The sequence below is a fragment of the Electrophorus electricus genome, chromosome 18 (assembly GCF_013358815.1).
Source record: "Electrophorus electricus isolate fEleEle1 chromosome 18, fEleEle1.pri, whole genome shotgun sequence".
NCBI lineage: Eukaryota > Metazoa > Chordata > Actinopteri > Gymnotiformes > Gymnotidae > Electrophorus > Electrophorus electricus.
This window is the reverse complement of record NC_049552.1, coordinates 2,816,504-2,826,503: the sequence shown is the minus strand read 5'-3', so window position 1 is coordinate 2,826,503 and position 10,000 is coordinate 2,816,504. Positions and strand designations below refer to the sequence as shown.

General features: G+C 45.7%; 2 protein-coding genes across 3 annotated transcripts in view; both read right to left on the bottom strand.

Annotated features, from left to right (window-relative positions):
* chmp7 (charged multivesicular body protein 7) overlaps positions 1-2,009 on the bottom strand; it is a 5,727-nt gene extending 3,718 nt beyond the window's left edge. The window contains exons 1-4 of the mRNA XM_035536535.1: positions 1,164-2,009; positions 640-811; positions 253-438; positions 1-5 (exon numbers count right to left, since the gene is read on the bottom strand). The exon at positions 1-5 is cut by the window's left edge and continues 129 nt beyond it. Of these exons, the coding sequence (XP_035392428.1) occupies positions 1-5; positions 253-438; positions 640-811; positions 1,164-1,474 (674 nt within the window). The 5' untranslated portion in view covers positions 1,475-2,009. The remainder of the gene's footprint in view (positions 6-252; positions 439-639; positions 812-1,163) is intronic.
* A 3,437-nt stretch (positions 2,010-5,446) lies between these two features.
* Positions 5,447-10,000, bottom strand: part of lgi3 (leucine-rich repeat LGI family, member 3) — a 9,084-nt gene continuing 4,530 nt past the window's right edge. For both annotated transcript variants that reach the window (XM_035536403.1, XM_027027256.2), the window contains 6 exons: positions 9,843-9,914; positions 9,463-9,534; positions 9,115-9,284; positions 8,541-8,705; positions 7,881-7,971; positions 5,447-7,536 (listed from right to left, as the gene is read on the bottom strand). In XM_035536403.1, coding sequence (XP_035392296.1) covers positions 6,807-7,536; positions 7,881-7,971; positions 8,541-8,705; positions 9,115-9,284; positions 9,463-9,534; positions 9,843-9,914 — 1,300 coding nt within the window. In that variant the 3' untranslated portion in view covers positions 5,447-6,806. The remainder of the gene's footprint in view (positions 7,537-7,880; positions 7,972-8,540; positions 8,706-9,114; positions 9,285-9,462; positions 9,535-9,842; positions 9,915-10,000) is intronic.

Here is a 10,000-nt window from a genome sequence, read left to right as displayed (position 1 = left end):
ACCAGCTGCCCAAGTAGACAAGCACGGAGGGAGCACGGTTAACGCCCCATCGGAATTCGGAAGAACAACTCAACAACCAGTAAGGACCGCAGAGCCGACGCAAAACATTCCCAATAAACTCGACGTAAAGCTAACATGTCAAGATTGCAAATTCTATCGATCAAATACACTCGTGTCAGGAAAGGTGACATGTTTTAACCTGACAGACTAACCCTCAGGCGCTCCTGGACCTCACCTCACTCACTCACTCACCTTTTCCTCTTCGTGGAGGGAAACGGTGACGTATTTCTCTCTCTGCAGCTGCAGCAGAGCGAGACACAGCGTGGTTTCGTCGGGGCAAATATGAGAAGCCAAAGAGCGCATTTCCTGAAATGACAGCAGAGATCGGCCCACGAGAGGAGAACTCTGATAAGCTGTCAGCAATGCTGAAGCCTTCTCCTAGAACAGAAACAGACAGATCAACAGACTTGATATTTAATATCGAAGTAACCGAGACCATGTTCAGTAAATTAACTTGGTGCGTAGTTGTTGATGGTATGTAGGTGTTTTGCTGTTTATTTGTTATTTACTATTTATAAATTTAATTTGTGAATGACACAGTCTGCAAAGACAAGCAGGCTCAAAATATCTGGGGCTCACTTTGACCAGTTCGATCACCACAAAGGATTCCTCAAGGGGAACTCTCCCAGTGCCCAGAAGGGCAGACAGTGTCCACTTCAGAGGTCTGACCAGCAAGAGTCCGACGCTCCATGACAACCAGCCAGAACCCACGCTGGCAGCAAAGTCTGATTCCTTTTGCACTTTTCCACTCCTGGACACAAAAAACAGAACAACTGTTCAACCAGTGCAGAGAGTTAAGAGACACAAAATCACATGATGATCTACCTGTGTGAGCAGAACGATACGTGAAGGTTAAAGTTGGACAAACTCACTCTCAGAGAGAGAGAGAGAGAGAGAGAGAGAGAGAGAGAGAGAGAGAGAGAGAGAGAGAGAGAGTCGATGATAGAAAGACAGACAGGACAGTAATTTTTTTTTTTACCATGAATCTGATTAGTCTCTCACTGTCTCTTCCTCTCTCACACACACACAAACACGGCTGTCTCCACTGTAATATTTACGTTATTTTCTGCATTTTCTCCGATTAGCTGACGGTCACCCGATACCTGAGCAGACTCTGTATGACGGTGACCAGGCCTAGGGGAGCGCTCCCCTTCCGCCTGAAGCTGTCGTTTAAATCCTGCAAGCGCACACAGACAGATCCACGCCGTCGGCAGCTTTCCACGATCAGCGGGGTCCAGAAGTTGATCTTACTGTCCCAGTCCGTCGGGTCGACGTCTCGGTTCTCTTTGAAAGCCGAGAACAGGAAGGCCATGCGCTCGTCGTCCTCCCAGTCCGTGGGCAAAGGAGATGGCGAGCGTTCGCCCTGCTGGAGCGATACCGGCGACGCGCCGTCCGTTTGCAGTGACACCGGCATCGCGGCACAAATAAAGCAAGGTATACGGAGGAAAAAAAATAAAAGTTTAGCCTAAGCCTTCCCACGCATTAGCAGTGGTGCGTTAAACATTCAGCAAGCCGATTACTTTACAACAGTGCGTTCATGACAGATGATGATGTGGACGTGCGCTACTGAGATCATATAAGCGTCCAGGCCAAGAGGCGCAACACCTGAATACATTACGCGTCGTGGATACGCTGAATAAGACGTGTGGACGACTTCAAACGATCCGTAAACATAAACTTTACAGTGGAGACAGCAGTGTGTGTGTGTGTGTGTGTGTGTGTGTGTGTGTGTGTGTGTGTAACGCAGCTGTGAACTATCAGAGATCGACTGGCTAGCAGCACGGCGCAATGGCTCCTCTAAACAGCTGCATGCTGCTTAAATACTTAGAATAATCCTAATGTCTTCTCGCTTGAAACAAACACCCAAAAAAGCGAAGGGAAATCCTGCCCACGTCGTTGTCTGTTTGTCCTGACAGTTGCGAACAAGCCGGAAGTGTTTTTCTTCCTTTAGTCTTAATCCGACCGTCGTTGTTAACTTACTCCCACCTAGCGGTGCAGAACATCAGCTGGTCGATTATGTTCGCTTTGTTATACTCCATTTATTATGTTTTCTTCTCCAAGAAGTCAGTGCTGTTTTATCCCACATCTGTAGTTAAAAGAATAGATTTGCAATGGCTGTATTGGCCTGATCAAAATAGGTGGACTACACACTGTCTTTTCAGATCCACGAACATGTTTTATCAAAAGTCAAGAGACTGCCACGTAAACTGTCTTATGTCACGATTTGTTAAAGCTTTTTCATACCTCATACTCCAAAAATAACGTTTGTCGGCACGTATGTAATATGCCAAGCAAACAAAACACCGACTGATGTTGCAAAATGCAAAAGTAAACCATGCCTTTGTGATCTAAGTACGTGTTGGGCCGTTTATTCCAAGGACATGGCACAGATGTTCTTTTTTTGTAACTCGCCAGATAAAAGACAATTTAAATCACTCATATAGCCCCATACTTTAAGGAAAATTGGAATAGCAAGCAGACTACGCCGCAAAAAATGGAAAATCAAATCTGGCTGATCTACTCCTGTACTCCACGTCGGTTCCAAATAAAACAATGATTTTTTTTTTTTTTAAAGGTCAGCTTTATTTCCAGGTGTGTTTACATATATAACGGTCACTCAAGGTCTCTTTATACACTGCCTGGCCAAAAAAAGATCTCACACTAATATTTCGTTGGACCGCCTTTAACTTTGATTACGGCACGCATTCGCTGTGGCATCGTTTCCACAAGCTTCTGCAACGTCACAACATTTATTTCTGGCTAGAGTTGCATTAATTCCCCCCGATCTTGTATTAATGATGGGAGATTTGGACCACTGCGCAAAGTCTTCTCCAGCACATCCCAAAGATTCTCAGTGGGGTTGACGTCTGGACTCTGTGGTGGCCAATCCATGTGTGAAAATGTCTCATGCTCCCTGAACTACTCTTTCACAATGAATCCTGGCATTGTCATCTTGGAATATGCCCGTGCCTTCAGGGAAGAAAAAAAAAATCCATTGATGGAATAACCTGGTCGTTCAGCATATTCAGGTAGTCAGCTGACCTCATTCTTTGGGCACATAACGTTGCTGAACCTAGACCTGACCAACTGCAGCAACCCCAGATCATAGCACTGCCCCCACAGGCTTGTACGGTAGGCACTAGGCATGATGGGTGCATCACTTCAGCCGCCTCTCTTCTTACCCTGATGCACCCATCACTCTGGAACAGGGTCAATCTGGACTCCTCAGACCACATGACCTTCTTCCATCGCTCCAGAGTCCAATCTTTATGCTCCCTAGCAAACTGAAGCCGTTTTTGCCAGTTAGCCTCACTGACAAGTGGTTTTCTTAAGGCTACGCAGCTGTTCAGTCCGTCTCTTGAGTTCCCTTCGCATTGTGCGTGTGGAAATGCTCTTACTTTCACTATTAAACATATCCCTGAGTTCTACTGCTGTTTTTCTATGATTTTATTTCACCACACATTTAAGTGATCGCCGAACACGATCATTCAAGATTTTTCTCTGACCACATTCCTTCCTCGAAGATGATGTTTCCCCACTGTCCTTCCACTTTTTAATAATGCGTTGGACGGTTCTTAACCCGATTTTAGTTGTTTCAGCAATCTCCTTAGATGTTTTTGCTGCATGCTAATAATTGGACCCTTCTCAAACAGATTAACATCTTTTCCACGACCACCTAACTGCATCAGTTAGGGTTAAATAACTTGTTGCCAGCTGAAACAATCACCCATGCAGTAATTATCCAATAGGAGGCTGTTACCTTTTTTCTTAGTTATATCCAAGTGGTGATCTTTTTTTTTTTTTTGACCAGGCAGTGTAGTTACTATGTTTAGTAATAATTTAATGTTTTGGCGCCACCATGTGGCCAAACCAGTTTTACTGAACACAAGCGGGGCGTGAGAAAGATGTGACATTTCCTGAGCCTCTCTGACTTTCAAAATGCTTCTGCCAGTCTGTTTAGAATATTTCTACCACAGGCTATAATAGAGTGTTTAAATAGCCTATAATTGGTCAGTTTCTCAAAAGGCTACTACTATTAACACTAATAGTAAATACAGGAATATTTTAGTCCTTTCATCCTACTGCTATGATGGTACTGCCCTCCCATTTTCAATATCACTTATTAGTGTGCTTGAATATGCTTTATTCACTGTTATTCTGAGTAGATGACAACACATTTTTATAAGTTTCTCTTGATAAGAGCATCTACCAAATACCATAAATGTAATGAGTTCATGACACAATGATATAAAAAAACAGCAAAATAAACAACAAATTAAACCATTAAAATTCAATTTTTTCAGTATTTGGCAAATGCACTTATCCAGAGCAAGTTTCATGTATTTATCTGTACAAACCAGAGGGTGTTTACTGGGATCGCTGTATGACCCAGAGGGTGTTTACTGGGATCGCTGTATGACCCAGAGGGTGTTTACTGCGATCGCTGTATGACCCAGAGGGTGTTTACTGGGAGCCCTGTATGACCCAGAGGGTGTTTACTGCGATCGCTGTATGACCCAGAGGATGTTTACTGGGAGCCCTGTATGACCCAGAGGGTGTTTACTGGGATCGCTGTATGACACAGAGGGTGTTTACTGCGATCGCTGTATGACCCAGAGGGTGTTTACTCGGATCGCTGTATGACCCAGAGGGTGTTTACTGGGATCGCTGTATGACCCAGAGGGTGTTTACTGGGATCGCTGTATGACCCAGAGGGTGTTTTTCTGGGAGCCCTGTATGACCCAGAGGGTGTTTACTGGGATTGCTGTATGACCCAGGGGATGTTTTTCTGGGAGCCCTGTATGACCCAGAGAGTGTTTACTGGGATCGCTGTATGACCCAGAGGGTGTTTTTCTGGGTGCCCTGTATGACCCAGAGGGTGTTTTTCTGGGTGCCCTGTATGACCCAGAGGGTGTTTTTCTGGGTGCCCTGTATGACCCAGAGGGTGTTGGCTGTGTTAAACATGTGACCTTGACCTGCACTTTGCTCTACTGTTCCAACCCAAGATAATGTTAACGGGTCAGTTCAAGGTGATCCTAAAACAGCTGTGCTGGTCAGACCTCTGCCCCACCACTCACTCCCATGACTCACTCTCCTGACTCACTCCCATCACTCACCCTCATCACTCACCCCATCACTTACTCACTCCATCACTCACTCACACTCACCCCCATCATTCACTCTCCTGACTCACTCCCATCATTCACCCCCATCACTCACCCTCATCACTCATTCTCACACACCCCATCACTCACTCCCATGACGCACTCTCCTGACTCACCCCCCCCATCACTCACATTACTGGAGATGTCTGAAAGAATTCAGAAAGTCAGTAAAATTACTTCAGTTTTGAGAGGCAAAGAAAGAACCATAAGATACACAATCATGAAATATACTTGAAATATATATTTTTTTGCATCACAGACAGAAGTATGATGCAACATGGCATAATAGAAGCATCACACACATATAAATGTTATAAATGTTAAACATTCTGAATGTTTATGAACTTCCATGTCAGTCATGGTTCCTGTATTTAAATCCCCATGCTCAGTCAAACATACATGCAAAGGAAAACAAGGTTAATGTATTTTCAGAGATCATAATGGTGCCAGTGTACAGTAGCAAGTTGGAAATCTGCAGTGCAGCACAGCCTTAGTTCTTAGTGGTGTGGACGTGTTTGGTCGTGGGGGATTTTCTGTGCATCGACTGCTAATAATAAACCATGGTTAAAGCTACTGTAACTGATGTAAGGTTCTTGCTCTCTCCCTAACCCTGTTGCCAAAGACATGCAGGCTTAGCGCTTAGCCTACCTTTCTGTGCGCTGTGTGCATGTGCAACGTATTTGACATGCAGAGGAGACTGCCTCCTCGTAGTCTGGTTACCTGACTGGATAATGCAGCCCGACTGTGAGCAGGTTTTTAGGTGCTTATTACAGAGCTCAAGACAATCACAGTCTTTTTTTTTCCTCAAAGCATGAAATTTGGTTATAGTCATCAGGATGTGAAGATGGTTTAAGTCATTTAAAAAAAACAACAACAACCTACATCAGCTTGAAGTTGAAATAAATGTAATTATTACTAAGGAATCCCCTATGAGAATGTGAATAAGCAAAATATTGGTTCTATAACCGTCCAGTGCACCAAACGCATCCTGCAAGCGCTTCGATGGCTGTTCAGCACACAAAACCTGAATACCTGGCTCTCGGTATAGCTATTAATCCTGCATATCCATGAGATATAACACATGGCAAGTCTGCATGAGGAGGACGAAGTTATTGGACAGAAAAAGATACAGTTTTGAACTCCGAGGTCAGTCGGGTTAATAGAGCACTCACAAAGTTTTAATATTAGGAAACGATACATATGAGTTGTTATTAACGGCGTGTGACTTCCAGGATCGGTGGTGAACGGTCGTTGTCTGTGGTTCCTGGACATTGGTTTTGTTTGCAGTGACGAGGGTGATTTACACATACACGCAGCCTCACATTTCTTCCCAATTACAAGCTCATGTCCAGTACAGATTTGTCCAAGGATGCGAAAGTGCGTTTGTGAAGGGCAAGGAAGCGACCTGGCATCCTGTCAGGAGGGATTTTCACCAGATTAAAATGGGAACCGGAACAGCCGGCGGGAAGACCTGAAGTCCGAGCTCCACGACCTCGGCGGAATTTATGGCGCAAGCGGGCGGACCCGCTGATGCTCCGAGGGTGAAGCCCGACCGGGTCCTGCGATTCTGCGATTCAGTGTCTACTTGGCGCTGAGGTCCACTACCAGATGTTGATAGGCCATAGTCTTCCCCTTAAAGCTGGCGGCCAGCACGATATCCTTGTTGTCGACGGAGACCAGGCTGAAGCCGCGCGGCGCTAGCATGTTGAGCTCCTGGAAGGTCCGGAACCTCTGCGTGAGCTCGTCCCACAGGTAGACGTGGGAGAAGGAGTAGTCGCTTCCCAGAAGCAGGTACTGCCTGACGCCCACGGTGAAGGGGTACACCGCCATGGTCCCGCGCGACGGCAGCACCTGCACCTCCACAAAGCGCTGGCTCTCCCAGCGCACGATCTTGGAGTCACCTATGAAGCGCGTCAGGCAGAGGTAGAGCGATTTGCGCGCCCAGAAGTGCTCGACCATCTGCACGTCAGCCGTGTCGGTGAGCTGCGAGTGGTAGGTGAACTGGCGCAGGCTGCGGTTCCACTGGTACAGAACCGGGGGCTGTGTGGCGCTGGAGAGGATGAGCCGGGCCTTGCCTTCCACCTCCAGGAACTCCACGTGCGTGTCGCGGTGCCATGGGTGGAGAGACTGGTGGGAGTAAAACCCATTGCTGTTCCAGTGGTAGATGCTGGTGGAGCCGGCTTTGGAGCTGTCCACCACCACGAAGTACCAGTCGCCATCGATCTGGAAGGTCTCGATGAAGTTGGGCTTCCGTACACGGGTGGTGTCGATGTCCTGGATTTTGACAAACCGCAAAGGATCTTCCTCCCACCTGCATAAGACAGACGGATAAAAGTGATACAGATGAGCAGCTACACTACAAAAGAGAATTATGGGTATATTCAAATTACTCCAGACTTCGTAAGTATGGTCATTATGTGCCTAACATTAGCAACGCTAGCCCTCTTGAATAGGTTCTAGTAATGAGGACTAAACTATTGTTTGTGCCAATTCTGTCAATTGTACGTGTTTTTCATAACTGTCAATATTATGGTGTGTTATAGACTGGCTGTATTTATTAGCAAAATTATTAGCAAATCTGCCCAGTATTCAAATGTCATCACTTAGCTAAGCTAAGATGGAGATAGAGTATTACTGTGAGCATTCATATCTCACTTATAAATGTGGGATCCTCCAAAGAGTTGGGCTACAACCATGTAGAGAGTGTTGTTGATAACCACAGGTTTGCAATACACCGCAGAGCGAGCTAGAAACACACACACACACACACACACACACACACACATACACACACACACACTTTTAAAAATGCATTTTGAAGAGAAAACATTCATGAAGCTCATAAATCATTGATGTGATGTTGACAGGATAATCCACCAGGCAGAAAAAAAACCTCACTCACTCTAGATTAACTAGGACTCCTTGACCTGCTATAAAATTGATCTTTACGCATTGGACACGCTTGTGTAAACTTGTTCATTCAAAAGCCACTACTCTGGACTAAGGGCAACCGGTTTTTAGCTGCAGTGAAAGCAGAAGTCAAGGGAGCATTTATTTACAGCATTTAGCTTTTAGACACTTTTATCCAAAGCAACTTACAATTATGACTGAGTACAACTTGAACAATTGAGGGTTAAGGGTCTTGCTCAGGGGCCCAACAGTGGCAACCTGGCAGTGAACCAACAACCTTCCAGTTACAAGTCCAATACCTTAACCACTGAGCTACCACTGCTTCAGCATCATAGTTGACTGATCTCACACAGTCACAACCCGTAAGGAGAATAAATAAATAAATAAATAAAGCTTTCAACTCACATGTGATGTTGTAATGAGTTTTGAAGAGCATGTTCACATGGTCCCAGATGAAAACGGTGCAGATCCCAGTGTTTGGCTGTGCAAACACCACGTACTGGTCATCGTTAAACTCGTATGACTCCACAGACAGAGACTGGAACGGGTAGGTCTCGTACACTGTGAAATCTGCATGGACCGCACAGTCAACAGCAGAGTCACTTGGAGAGCTTGCACGAGGAGGAAAACTCCAGTGTGCCGCTTGCTGACAGCTGCAGTCTGCCTCAAAGAGACTGACCACAGTGTCTGCAAAATCAAAACAGCAATCCATTCTGCGGGGCAGGGCCTTGGAGGTCCATCGATTTGGGGATTTAAACTCCCACTTCATGCAGAGTTAAATCAGTATTAATGCAGAATGCACAGTAGTCGGATTTCCTAACACCAATTTTATAAGAAACGCTACAACTAGCCACACCACTGAACCCTGGCCCTTCACTGGTGAAACATCCTGAAGGGATCACATGTGATCGGTTACTTTAGCACAAAGAGGTACTCCTAGTTGGGAGCGTGTGACAAAGGCGAGCGTTCCGGGCAGTACCCGCACTGATGCAGTTGAAGTCTCGCGGGGTGAGGTCCTGGATGCGGCGGCCCTGGAACTCGAAGGGACTGACGCAGTAAATGGCTGGCACGGAAGTGTTACTCTTCTTCATCCAGTCCACGAGCCACTTGATCTTACAGTCGCAGCGGAACGAGTTCCCTCGCAAGTCTCTGAGGAGGGCAGGCAACAGAGATGGGAACTAAAGGCAATGCACTGAATTATCACCTCATCGGCTGCAAATGAACCCACGGCTGGACATCACAGCTCCATCGTTCTATTTAGTGTAGGCAGTAGTGATCGCTCTGCGTTTGTTAACGGTGGTCTGGAAGGTATTTGGTGTGGACTCACAGGTCAGTGAGGATGTCCAGGTGTTTGAAGAGTTCTCTGGGTAAGGCTTGCAGGTTGTTGTTAGACAGAGATCTGCCGGTGCAGGTTAAAGGTTACATGTCATATTACAGTCACGGTCAGGGTCACGGCACCAGGACTGGAGTATTACAGCAACAATCACACAGCTCAAACCTATTTACAAATAGCATGCAACATTCTTTGTCTAAATGAGGAAAATCAATGAATTATTTTAAGGACAAATACATTAAGGACATTTAAGGACAAGTACATTACCTGGAGTAATTCAAGAAATCAATTAATTGTATAATTATTTAAACTCCAGTTCGATAATGATAGATTCACTATTGATAAAATAGCGTGATAGCAAGAGGGGTACACACAGATGCGTCAATGACTTCAGGCCTCTGAAGGTGTGTTTGGAGAGAGTCTGGATGTCATTATTTTCAATGAACCTGCAAGGCAGAAAAAGAAAAGAGGAGAAGCCGTGACTTTATCAGCCAGCCAGGGGGCCGCCGACTGAGAGAGAGCCGAGCGCAGT